This window comes from Lepisma saccharinum, chromosome 18 (genome assembly GCF_977018435.1).
Source record: "Lepisma saccharinum chromosome 18, izLepSacc3.1, whole genome shotgun sequence".
Taxonomy (NCBI): Eukaryota; Metazoa; Arthropoda; class Insecta; order Zygentoma; family Lepismatidae; genus Lepisma; species Lepisma saccharinum.
This window is the reverse complement of record NC_139246.1, coordinates 62,779,468-62,793,765: the sequence shown is the minus strand read 5'-3', so window position 1 is coordinate 62,793,765 and position 14,298 is coordinate 62,779,468. Positions and strand designations below refer to the sequence as shown.

The 14,298-nt window shown below is 37.6% G+C and overlaps 1 protein-coding gene across 1 annotated transcript in view; it reads right to left on the bottom strand.

The window, feature by feature from the left end:
• LOC146002607 (midasin) overlaps positions 1-14,298 on the bottom strand; it is a 586,494-nt gene that overhangs the window by 490,931 nt on the left and 81,265 nt on the right. The window contains exons 32-37 of the mRNA XM_083140572.1: positions 13,792-14,000; positions 12,096-12,218; positions 8,575-8,772; positions 7,375-7,689; positions 6,052-6,288; positions 4,739-4,867 (exon numbers count right to left, since the gene is read on the bottom strand). Of these exons, the coding sequence (XP_082996698.1) occupies positions 4,739-4,867; positions 6,052-6,288; positions 7,375-7,689; positions 8,575-8,772; positions 12,096-12,218; positions 13,792-14,000 (1,211 nt within the window). The remainder of the gene's footprint in view (positions 1-4,738; positions 4,868-6,051; positions 6,289-7,374; positions 7,690-8,574; positions 8,773-12,095; positions 12,219-13,791; positions 14,001-14,298) is intronic.

Below are 14,298 nucleotides of genomic sequence, written 5' to 3'. Positions count from 1 at the left end.
TTGTCCTTCAACAGTGAACCCATGGAGAATAGTTTAACGTACGCGTGACAAATGGTACGTTAGCTGGATGACTGGAAATACGAGAGGCAAAGGTACGTAAAGTCACCATCCCTCAACTTCCCACCACACCATGAAGGTAAGCTGGTATTTATCTTCAAGTGTCGCATGAGCTCATAATAACATGCATACACGTTAGGTAGATCTACCTTATTCGCGAGATGTACTTAAAGCATGTTAGCGAGTGCACTGTGTGTTCCAAGGAAGATCGGGAAACACTCGTTCTAAACAACGTGGTTCGAACGTGATGGCGGGCGACACCATTAATGTGAAAATTTGATTTTTCATATAATACAGAAATGAAACTAGACCAGAACACATTGAAAAGTTGGAACTTAGCGTAATTGTTAATGAATGTTACTTACATCCCAATTTTAAAGTGTGGGGTACTGTATTTCTTAAATTCCCACTTGTGTCAAGGTCACATGCCCTTATATGGGAATGCTTGTAGCCGGTAAAGACAATACATGCTAGAGTGTTTCTTGGGTTGCATAGATATGCACAACAGAAGTTGACTTATTATATTTGGTCAAGTTAAAAAACCGCCACATTTTTATTACCATATTATGTCGAAAAGACTATTCTGGTATATATTCTGGTGGCAGCATATGAACATTGTAGCTTTAAAATTTACCTTCATGTTCTATAAAATCGTTCCAATGTAAAATGGCTAATGCTGTATTTGGAATCTTCTATTAAATAAATTAATTAATTAAATAAATAAATAAATATACAAGTTGGTATTCTCGAAATTTTAAATTAGCTGCTATCTGCAAGATCAGATAGACTTCATTTGTTTATCTTTATGGTAATATAATACAAGAAAACTCACTGCATGTTGGTGGCAGGAGATAATTTGATTATCATAATAATGTGTTTATTAGTATTTCAGAGTACCATTTCATCCCATAAATATACACAAAAGTTGCTCAGTTTAATGTTGCATGTGTCAGTGTACTAATTATTGTTTTTTTCCTTCCAGGAGGAGAATTTTTTGGGTGTGTACTGGTCATGAAAACTACCGTTGTTAAGCTTATAGAACAAGGTTGCTAAGCGAGTTAAGGACTCCTTGACCTACTTTTTGCCCTCATATTAAATCAGTACTATTAAAGCATTATTGTATTCAGATAAGTATAAATTAAGTAAATAAAATCAGATCCGCTTATTAATGTGCATATATGAAGGGCATATCATAAAAAAATAAGGATAAGTTGAATTTCTGAAATTTTGTGATATACGTATATATAATAGGTTGGTCCAGAAAGTGTGCCACAGTACTACAGGAAAATTAAACAAGTTATTTCGTGTGTGGTCATTTACACACTGAAGTTTAATTTAATTGATAATTGACAGAGGAAATTGCATTTTTCAAATTTGAATTTATTTTATTTTATTTATTATTTTTTTTACATTTGATATAATTGTTGGTAATTCTTTTGTTAGTAAATTCCTCTTCTGTAGCCCTCCAATCAGTGTTTTCAGAGTTACGAGTGGGACACGTGAAAGGCTGTGGGACGCGCAAAAGGATGTTCAGAAAGTAAAATTTTTAAGTTGGTATTTTAGTCTGGTCATGTCATGAAAGTAATGCTTATAATTTGGCCAAGTATTTTACTACTGTTGTTTTGGTATGTCCCAGAAACAGAAACCAGCAAAACTCGATCTATCAGTGATCACTGATAAAGGAAGTTTTGTTGGTTGTTTCTAGCACACTGATTGGTGTGACTGTAGCAGTTCAGTTTAGTTTTAGAGATCTGCAAACTTGATCCTCTCCCCACTAGCAGCCTGGCTGGCCTAATGGTAAGAAATACCCACCCACTCCCACCCTGCACAGCTGTTGTTGAACGAGTCCTAACCACCCTGCAAAGAGGAGAGAGTTTACAAGTCTGTCAGTAAGTACAATCAGTAAGTACCCAGCCTGGTTCAAGAACAGGCAATCTGTCGATGACTCAATACAATCTTTACGAGAACAGCCACGATGGGAGGAAAGATAGTGTTTGTGATGATGCTATGAATTATTTTGTTCAACCTTATGGCCTGTGAATGATCCGAGGTTTACTCAAAAGAAGTAACTGCATACTATTACATTTCCAAAGGGTCATAAATTATGCAAATCACTGGAAGCAATTGAGATAAAGTGCATTGGTTTAATAGAATAATGAAACAGAACTGAGTATGATACCAATAAAAATTTACATCCTAAATTGTCTGTAAATCATTTGAAGCCAACTGACACACACGCTGTTTTGAGAATTTTTGGATCAAGGTCACGCATAACGTTAGGGAAGGGAAGAAATCGAGTGGGAGGAACAAAGCAGTGCACCCTGCTACAAAGAGCTGGTAGCTGAAGTTGTGTTTTTCCTTGCAATCACTTCCCCTCTCCCTGCCCCTCTCAATGTTCGTGAACCCTCTTGACTAGCTACTTGCACAGACACTTGTTTTATTGGTCACTTGATTTCCAGGACAGAGTGAAGAAGCACCTTCAAAACTTTCCAGAATGAAATAAAGAATCATACAGCTAGTTAACATGTGCTACTCATTGTGAACATAGGAATAGAAATTTCTATGTCTCCCCTCCTCCCCCAACATAGTACTGGAACCTTCTTGCCAAGCTGATTACAGTATAAAGAAATTAGATAAATAATCTTTAATGTACTGCATGTGGATCCTGCCAGGTGCATTGAGAGCTGGGCACTGAGAAGAGCCACGTCGGTTGAACGGGTCCATGTTTACAGAGTGAGTCACACTCATTCTTGCAGATCTCTATTAAGTTGGAAAAATTTTTTCACTTTGGAAACTTCTTATAAAAGGTGTAACTGCTGTTTGGATAAAACATTTCAAGTCTAATCCACTATCACGTAGGGCTATTTACATTCTATGGCACACATTTGAATTAAAGGTACAGATGCACCTCACTGTTGGCAACCTAGGACAGCACTTATTATTTCACAGCAGTCAATCCAAGGATTTTGCAGGAACTAAATTTCAAAGCGTAGATTTCCTCTGTGTTACATAGGCTGTTGGAAGAAGATCCAGAGAGAAGGCTACAATTTTGTGAGATGATGCTTGATCGGTACAAGATTGATACAAACTTATTTCGTAGTTAACTGTGGTTCGATGTGGCCACCTTCAAACTATCAGGACACGTAAACTGGCATAATTGTACTTACTGATTCACAAAAATTAAAATAATGTTTTGGAGCAAGCACTCAACGAACCAGGTGTGAATGTGTGGGGATAAATATATCACCACATGGTCTGATTGGGCCATACTTTATTGACAGATAAGTACTTGGATTTACTATGGGATTCTGTGGTACCAGGACTCATGATGCAGATGAACAACTTTGAATAACTCTACTTCCAGCATGATAGAGCTCCTCCACATTATTGTCAAGATGTTCATGTGTACTTACATAAAAAATTTTGATAATAGTGATAGGATGAGCTTGCAACTACTGGCATGCCTTCACATTCCACCAACTTCTTCCTGTGGGTGTGGGGAAAAATTCGGTGTTTAGGAGAAAACTAGAAACTTTAAAAACTGTTGTCTTTGTGTGCATCAGTGTTCCAGACAGACTCCAGCTAAGTGTTAATGCAGAAGGAAAACAATTTGAAAACACAAAACAGAAAAATAATGTAAGTAGGACAAAAAACTAAATTATTTTGTAATTTGTATTTTGTAACAAAGTGTAAAGTGACTTTCATAACACCCTGTACATATGTGAAGTTTGTGGCTTTCAACTATTGTTTCATCTGGTTTTCTTGTGCTTTTATAATGCATATCTCTAAGTTTTCCTTATTTTTAGTGGGCACTGTAGTCAAGTATGTATGAAGCCACCAGAAGTGTCATGGTACGTTTCACTGGTGCCTTAGACTATATTTTCTCACACTTAGGATCATTAATTATAGTAAGATCCCATAGTAGAGCTCAGAGATACTCAATAACATCACGAAGTGACATTTGACGAACCACACCGCACCAAGCAACACAACAAAGCTGACAGCCTAACCTGCCAATCATCACCTTACAATGCTGCCAGACCATGGAAAACTGAACAACTGCCAGCAGAAAGCAAGCCAAGAAAAACACACCAGCAAAGAAACACACACCAGCACCACCAGATGGAAAAAAATGGAACTACCACTGCTAAGAATAAACAAAGCAGTTCCGTCCCAGTTTCTGTAACCCTAGTTACAGCAGTGGTCATTCAAAATTAACTGGAAAAAAACACTGAATTCACAATGCAGAAACATGAAACATCACTAGTACAATCTGAAAATTGCTTCAATCATAGCTTCAACCATTTGAACATCCTTGGGTTTGTATCACATTCATGGTAATTAGATATGCTCCAAAAGTTTCCTCCATTCTTGAGGTATCACAATGATCTACTATGGAGCGACTAAAAGAAAAATTACCTTTGGCCAAAAGTCTCCCTGCACCTTCCCCTCCATCGGTTCAACTCAGGCCATGAGGAAGCATGCTCCACTCAGCATCTCCCCTCCACACGGGAGTACGATGCACAGGAGTTGTGGGTCTGTGTAGGCTTATTTGCCTGTGGTTCCACAATAACAGAGCATCATACTTCCCTTTAAATAGTGACACTAGCATGCGAGTGATAATTCAAATTGCAAACAGAAAACTGTGAGAAAGAAAGAAAAAAAAGAGGTTCTATCCTACCTGTTCGAAGCCTCCCAAGATTTCAGTGGTGTCCATGGAAGAATTAACAGACAAGAGCCTCAGTTCATTTCCTGTAAGTTTCGCAAGCAACTTCACCAGAGAAGTTTTACCTGAACCTGTTGTGCCAACCTACAAAAAGAGTGAAAATTATATGTTACTTTGTATTTAAATAATTCATATTTCTATAATGTATATATATACTGTGTAACGCAAGTATGCACATGCGTAACTACGTGCATATATGTAAACTTTCAATTTCACATTTTTCAATAATATGAAGTACCTACATAGTTCCACTGAAGCAGTTTGTTATAAAATTTTACAAAGTTTTATATTTCTAGTTGTTCTCTTCTGTATGTGGGACTTTTCCATGTCAAAGCATATAAATTTGCATTTTTATTCAGGCCCGATTTTCCCCAATTGTTTTTATTTGAAAACACACGGACTGAATCAACCCAGCAGAATTCTCAGATTTTTGGGTCCTTGCATTATTGTGATTGACTGTTAAAAATATAAAAAAAATGTGATTAGCCACGGTAGCTCAGTCGTTAGGGCATCTAACTACCATGGGAGAGACCAGAGATCGATCCACAGTTTCTTTTTTGCACATGTTCAAATGGCTCCAGTGCTCACCCAGCATCATATAAAGTGGGCACATCACACCCCACCTTCAGCCATGATCAAGAAAGCGTGGGGCTCTAACTCCACACCCTTCATGGCATGGTGCAAAGCACAGGGAAGCACTTTACTTCTTTACTTTGTATCTGATTTTTCAAATATTTTAAGAACTAAAATTTGTTATACGTATTTGTTTTACTGTTGAACATATATTTTGGGACTCGAGTTATTTTAAAGCTCTTCGTTTGAAGTTAATAAGTTGTTTTCTCTTTTTTAATTTTAAAAATAGCCTTTTTAATTGTTGGTTAGATGATTTGGTGTTTTAAGTCCACTTTATGCACAGTGAGGCTAATTGGGACTGGACCTACAGTTTAAAGTGTGATCCGAAGCACTATGTGCCTCCACCAGGTATTGAACCCAGGTCCCCTTCATTACAAGGCAACGACACGACCACTGCGCCATCAGGGAGGCTTTTTTCTTGGTACTTCAAAGAATAATATTAGTAATTTCATTCGAGCTTAAAAGGTGAACCAAGAAATTACCATAAAAATTCAATCCCTTCTTGGTGCCTTGCCACGTACATTACAAATGTGAGGAAGTAGCAACATAGCTTGGGGAGTTTGGTGATCTCTGGTGTATATACCAATATGTACTTGATTATTACACATAGTAAAAGCTACTGTAGGAATACTTACCAAAATGGTCAGCCAATTCATTTGAACGCATCTGGCAATGGACTTCAAAGGAGGGCACGCGTGTTGCAAGACCAACAGCTCAATGTCTGATAAAGACCCTGAAGGAGGGCACATGTTTACATTGCGTTGAAGGCACACATCTCCAAAGTAAACCTCATCCTGGGTTACATAAATCCTGGGAAAATCTGCTAGTAATGGATATTCATGTCCAAATTCTTCTGTGTAGATCAGCCTCACCTGGGTAGAAAATTATACAATTTTATGCAAGATAAGCACATAAATCAGCAACAGTACATAATAACAGCAAATTAAATGCACATGTCAGATGAGTATTATCTCTGATAGGCACACTACATTGTTGTGCACAGTATTTTAATGGTATCAAAGGCTAAGTCAAACAAATTGGATGCAATTAGTTGTGCACATGTATCAAAGTGAGTGTTTGACAAACTCCTACCAAAATTGCATCAAACTCAACAAGATGAGAACACACCATCACATGCAGCCTTGAGCAAAAAAAAATGGAACATGAAATATCCCAAGAGTTGCTACGGGGTGCACAACTTACTATCACATTACAGTGAAATACATGGTAAAAATGAAAAAATTCCCTTAACCTCTAAATGGCAAGCACGACATATACGGCCCAGTAAGCACACTGATCATTTCACCTACACTACTGTTCCACATGCGAAGTGCCAAGTGGCATTTTTTACAGATTCCGCAAAATACCCAGGCTATGGAAAAGTATTGGGTGGCATCAGTGATTAAATTCCAACTGATATTTTCCAAAACCGATATATCAGCTTTAACATTGTGAGGAAAATGTGCATTACATGTCGTCTTTGATTCAATATAATAAAGGAAAAGTATTTTTTTTTATTGAGCGATTAAATTGCAATGTAATATAATAAAAATATGATAGACCTGGCTGGTTTTATTACCATGTAGTACAAATAAGGGATGGACTCATTTGAAACTTTTAAAACACTGTTTAAGTATCAATGTAAAATTGACTGATACTATGTTCAGGCAATTGAACATTGATGATAACTTATATACATAAAAACAATAAGAAAATATAATTTTTCACACTAAAATCCAGCCATTTGTAGAAATATCGTAAAAACTGATGCACCAATATGCCTTAGAGAAATGATTAATCTGCCCCATTCCCAGTAAATATACAGCATAAAAACTCAGGACACAAAATCTCCCTCAAAAGTTTCATTCTTGTCCGGAGTATCTGAATTCATTCTGTAACAGTTTTAATACACAACTGAGGCATGCATGAAACCAATAATAAGCTTAAAACATACATACCTTTTCTTTATCTTCTCTTGTTCTCATTCTATTTGCATAGATCAATTCAACACACTGTCCAGGATTGAACTGCACATTCCCAGATTTCTTTTCCACTTTTTTATTTTCCACCATAACTTGGCACCACCTAAACATATCTCTCAGATTCAATTCCCAAGGTCCACCTTTGATGCCCCACAAGTGTTGCTCTAATATCTCATCTGCCAGACGAAAGTTAAACTTTACCATAGTGCTTATCAAGGGTTTTGGAATCTCAGAATACATTGTGCATAATATAAAATTCAAATCAGATTCTGACAGTGGGTCAATGTACACCTGCAAGACAAAATCAAAATACAAATGGTAACTGCAATTCATTCAGCACAAAATAGATAAAAATAAATATCACAAATATGATTTAAAATACAGGATGTGGCATAAAAATGGGTCTTTTTGTTTTCATTGGGAGAGTTTCTGTAATGGTGTTAGTATAACTTATTGTCATTTGCATCAGCAATGCATGCCATTTACAGACATGAATCGCTGGAGCGGAGCTCAATGTCCCATAGCTGTGAGGATCTATTATAAAAATGGTGTGACACTGTTGCCTCTGCGAGACAAGAATATAGACGTTATTTTAATCTCAGGAGACATGATCCTATTCCATCGACCAATGAAATCAGCATGTGAGTGAAGAACTTTGAAGCTACGGGAAGTGCATTCAAGCAGAAACTGATAGGTTTCAGGTGTTTGAACGTGACATGGATGATTTCAGCAGTAGATTGTCCAAGTGTCAATGACGAAATGGTGGTCACCTACAGGATGAACTTTTCAAAATATGAATGTGACTGTGCATATTTCACAAATGGCAATGTTTAAGGATGTACTTGATGTGTTTGTATTTTTTAGAAATAAAACGTAGTAATGGTTTCATTGCATTTAAAATAGCCCATTTTTATGCGACACCCTTTGCTATATCATCAGTCAATATGTGACATTATTAATTATAAAGTTTAATTATAAACTGTGTGAATATGAAATTTACATTTAATGAATATAGGAAAATTTATTTTAATGTCAACTCTCTGTTTATATGATGTTGATAATGGTAAGTTCTAATTATAACAACACTATCCTGGAATGAATAAAATTGTCTAATCTGGTTCATAAATGTTTCAATATATCAATTGCAAAAAAGATCTATCTATAACTTTTCAATACCTGGGTAAAACGATTCAAGAAGGAACGAGGAAGTCCACGACGTGCACCTCCTTGCCTCAAGGGATTCTGGCATGCAAACAATCTTGTTCTTCCAGGCTGAACATGGAAAGTGCGGCCCAGTTCGGGAACAAAAACTTCACCTCTGTGATCCAAGCATGCATTCAGTCCCTCTAAAACTGACTGTGAAGCCAGGTTAAGCTGTAATAAATAACAACAAAATTTTATAAAAACCAAATAATTAAAATACGCAAGATAGACACTAAATATTGGCAATTTTTAATTATGCTCAACAAGCTGCTGTTTGATATTCAAAGCATATTCCTGTGGCTGAAGAACTGAAAATAATGGAAAATGTAAAAATCCAGAAAATAATTATAATGGTTTGTTGTAGCGAGGCCAGGAAGGTGATATGTATGAAGAGGGATAATGAAAAATCCAAGAACATGAAATCGAGCTTCCAATGTAGCTACAGCTTAAAAAAATAATTTAAGGCACGTAGGATAATTGAAATCTACGTATTGAATCTCTAATAAATTTTGCCACCATGCTTTGCCTATTATGTTGCTTTTTCCTTTGCACATTTAAATATAACTTTCCTGAACTGTTAACAGGGCCCAATTTCAGTATCTGAAAAGCTAAATTAATTATTTATTGTTACTTCATGTTTATGTTTTGCATATAAGTACAGTCAACTCTCGATTCTACGACCCCGGGTATAACGACCCTCTCGAAGTAACGACCCTTTTCCCCGGAACCGTGAAAAATTTAGAAAAAATTAGAACAATTTGGAAAAAAAAAGTTGAAAAATTGAAGGAAATCGGCCGAAAAATGCGTTGTTTTTTCCTCCACTCATTCCCTTTACGAGCGCTCTAGGGCTCCCAATTGGGTCTGAACTAAAAATAGACACCACTAGACCATGCTTGAGTGATATCCAATAGCACTTGACCTCTGCCCTCCCCTCCCTCAAGCGCACCAATGTTACCCTGCACCCGACGGCCGCTACCCAACGTGCCAGGCTTGCTCTTGGATACGCGAGAAAAGAAGATCGAATGTGCTTGGATGTTATTTTAAATCGACTTGACTTGTTTCCTTGTCCTAAGAGCTGCTTAAAACTCGCGGAGGAGGGGGTGAGCAGCCTGAAATGACTGCTGGACTTGCAGATTTTGCCAATGTGTATGGCAGGTCAAGCTCTTTCATCGATAAATACACCACCTTGAGAGATAAGAAAGATCGCAGGAATGTTCAAAAATACAGATGCGTGGCGCCTGGAAGTCTGGCCCATCTGTCCAGCTCTGACCTAGAGTTCAGCAGGTTCCCGTGAGTGAGCAACTCTCGGCCTTGTAGACGACAACTTCCGGTAACAGCTTTCATTCAAAAAGTGTTCTTTGTTCCCTGCAACACTTCATAAAAAAGCGAAACTTTTAGAGATAATCAAAATCACATTGGTGAACTAAAGATCGTCAACCCGCTTAATGCGTTGTCATCCAGGTTTCGACAAAAGTTTACTTCGATCTTACCTGCATCATAACTCCCGTTTCCCACTTCATACGTTTTCCTAATTGTGTCGATGTCGTAATATCTGCCAAAAAAGTGTTCCGTTGGCTGACTGACTTCTCCCTCTTTTCCTGTCAGCAAAAGTAGGGGTGGGGGGTGGGGGAGGGGTGTGATGCAGATTGTTTCAGCCCTGATTTTCTTGCTGATGCGGGCTGATTACAGGCGAGGGTGGAAAAGGACACACACCCATTCCTTTCCTTTGATGTCTAAAATGTGGCAACCAGTTCTGGATATATTCTTGAAACGAACAAAAACCATAGAACAAGTAAAAAAAAAAAAAAAAGTGACCCAACTCCCCTTCCCCAGCTCATTCTCCACCACTGGTGTGCACGGCAATGTTGATAATTGCAGAATTATTATTCTTTATTTTTTTAATGCTGTTGTCTGCATATTAAATATTGCCCGTATTATTGTCTGTTGCATGGTAAAACGTAAAGCAAGGGTCATTTCTTTCTTCTTTACACTGCTGTTAAAAGTTCCGTCTTGGACAGTTGCGTTATCTTTAAAATGCTGGGACTTTTCTCTTCCGCCACCTGAACTTCCAGCAGGTCTCCTTGTTTTTACGATGCAGCTGGCGCCAGTGTTTTGTCTAGCGTCTGCTAAGCTCTTGCTTGCCGATAACAGCGATGACTCATCCAGCGTGAAGGAAAAAGTTATTGTCTTGAATCTCGAAAAGCTGTTTTGATTTGACGATAACGAAATTCGATCTCTAGAAAGGAAAACAAGAGTTAAAATAACTTCATGTTCTGCACCTTCTGATAAGCAAATCTGTAAATTTAATTTGCATGAACCATTCATGTGGAGGAAAAAAAAAAAAAAAAGAGTTCAATGTAGGAATGGTCGCTGAGACCGATTATTCAAGGGGAAAACGTTTGGAGGGGTGGGTGTTTGACACCGAGAATACTCCTAAATCCAACATTCAATGGTCGATTAAGGTGAGAGTAAATAACGATCTACCATTTTGATATGTGAAAATGCACAGTTTCATAAAGCTTGTTTTCAGTTCATTTTATGCTGATGGGCTAATCGGGACTAAATATATAGTTTAAAGTGAAATTCAATTCCAAACCCAAATGATTATCGACTTCAATTCCAAACCCGAATGATTATAGACTGCCACGCTGTTTAATGACTTAATGACGTGTCCTGGAATACTCATTGGGTGAAGACAGATCGCAAGTTGTGCGTTTCCTTTTTCACGCTGGATTACAATGCAAGTCAAGGAAGGAGTTTGGACTGCTCCCTTGAATGGGGAAGGAGGGTGAATGAAGTTGGTTGAAGCAAAGAAAAGTGACTTTTTTTTACGATGTATTTTACACAGCCGAACCAGAACAAAAATTACAGCCCTGCCTTTATTTTTTTTGTCTGCTACTTAGAGAGGTTGTGTTGTTTCTCCCGAGAGATCTTATCTTACCAGTTAATCTTGTAACAGACAATGCTCCAGTAAACCTGTATAAAATCCAACATTCATTCTGCCCGATTATCTCCCGACTTTTGCTGGCACCAGTCTGACTGGTGTCAAGATTCTTCGAGTTTCGCTTGCAATAAGCGAGAGATTGTTTTCCTTTCCATTGGTCTCGGTGCAAACGGGTTTCTCATGAACTAGAATTGTAAGAATTTCATGGAAAAGCAGTGACTGTGCACAATTGAAACAAAGTAACATTATTTTAAATTCTCGTTTGTGAAATCGTTTTCATGTTCTATTTTCCTTCTCACAACATGCATCCTGTGCATAACAGGTTGTATAACTACCAGGATAAATGGTTAACTACCAGGATAAATGGTGTTACCATCTCCTAGGCATCTTTGTGTCCGTTTGAGCTCCCTTTAAGCTGAAAATTGGGGCAAATTCCAATAACGACCCCTTCGAAATAACGACCCTTTTCCCGGGAACTGTGAAAGGTCGTTGAATCGAGAGTTGACTGTAGTTGATACACAAAATTAAACAGTAATAATAATCCACTCACTTCATCAAACACAATCCAGTGTCCTGCTTTCAATGCCTGCAAGAATGGCCCATCTCTCCATGCAAACTGGCCACCATGCCCTCCTTCTACAGGAAGATCAGCACCAAACAAATCTGATACATCCTGGAGAAACAAAAACAATGTACAAAAGTAGCACACGTAAAGTATTATCAATCAAACAAACTTCAAGTCTAGCCTACAGAATTGTAAGGAATGCTTAGATTCTAATAGTCTATTGCATTGATACATTGCGTTCAAGTGTACAAGCACCTGTAATGTCAGGTTACATTTTCACGAAGTCTAATTATTCTGTAAAATTTGAAGTTTTCATTAATTCTGTGCCAGTCTTGTGGGAACAAATGGAATAAATGGGATACCAGCTATTTTAATAATCTGATGTAATTCTCGAATATCGTACAGCAAGTTGATGTACATAATTGGAGTGAAATATTTACACAATAATATTACTAAATCCTGTAAACAACTTTTAATTTTTTCAATTTTCAAACACTGGTATTGGTGGAAATCAGTGAGAGTATCGGCATCATTATGAGCATCGTTTCATGTAGGTAATGGCTCAGCCCTAATCAGTACCTGTCAGAATTGTTCTAGCAAATCCATCCTTAATATATGTCACATTCTACTATCTTAATGTCAATAAAACAACTATTTCATAAGCACTAGTTGTATATGCCTACAAATTTACATTTACCTTACAAAACAAGAGTATAAAAGTAAAATTTTAATTCTTAAAAATAACAAAATAGTCGAAATTTTGCACTTATATATAGGCTACATGTTATCAGATCAGGATAATTATTGGGAATTTTACACACACACAATGAAATGCATAATTGGTCAAGACAGAGACGCGATTACTCACTGAAATTAGCCAACAATATTTTCATGAGTTTGTTGTATAAGATGATTAATCACCCAAAACTTTTCAATGAGGATGAGCCAATACCAATGAAGTATCAATATCAGTGATCAGTCAATATTTGTGGTGTTGGAAAGTATCGATTTTATTTTATTTACCGATAACAGCCAATACTTTCCCGGTATTTTGCAGGGTCCACAAAAATACAACATGACACTTTCATAGTGTCTAATTATCCTAGAAATTATGCAAATTCGAAATTTCCCCTAATTTCTCACATATAGTGTGTGAAACACTCGCCCACTAATATTAATCAATATTTTAAACATATTTCAATTGTTGCAATTTTCAAGCATTGGTATCAGTATCAGTGAGAACTGGTAAGGGTAAAAAGTAAAAGTAAAGTGCTCCCCTGTGCATTGCAGGCTGCCACAAAGGTGTACATGGGATGTGGAGTTAGGGCCCCACTTTTTTGATCACGGCCGAAGGTGGGGTGATGTGATCAGCACCATGCCCCTGGTTGCCTTTACCCCCCCTCCCAAGAGTTTCCTCCAGATAGCCACTTTATACGATGCTGGGTAGGCACCAGAGCCACTTGAACAGGTGGAAAAAATTCCAGCGCTCCCCTGCTGGGGATCGAACCAGTCTCTCTCGCATGGTAGTCAGATGCCCTAACAACTGAGCTACCACGGCTCTGGTAAGATACTGGTAAGGGTATCTGTTGAAGGTGATATGGGCTCAGACCTACTTTTTAACTGTGACCTGCCATGTAGATGAAGCAGCTACATAATCCAAAAGTACAAAAAAGGTACTAACCGTTTGGTCTGACAAGTTGATCCTAACCAAGTGGTATCCTGCAGCCTTTGCTATTGCAGTAACTAAGCTCGTTTTCCCCACTCCTGGACTTCCCTCAAGCAAAATTGGTTTGTTTAACTGCAAACCTCTCAGCACACGAACTGTATTTACTGCAGTAGTAGGAGCATGGAATGTGAAATCCAAAGGAGTTAATCCAGTATCCAAAGGACCTAAATAGCAAAACAGAATGTTCAAGTTAGAATAGTAGATAGAAAAGAAAAAAAACAAAACTTTTCAAGTGTCTCACAGATATGACAATTGCATTATCAACAAAATACACCAAATGATCAACAAGAAATTCTTTGAAGTTCAGCAAAAGTTTAAGCCTATGGATGACAATTACTGTCCAGGGCAGGTACACTAACAAAGAGAGGGCATGGCTTGGAAAATGGAATTTGGGACGAGACTTTGTGAAGTTGTAGGGTACCCTATAAGTACAGGAAAACCTCGTTAATACGATATTGGTTA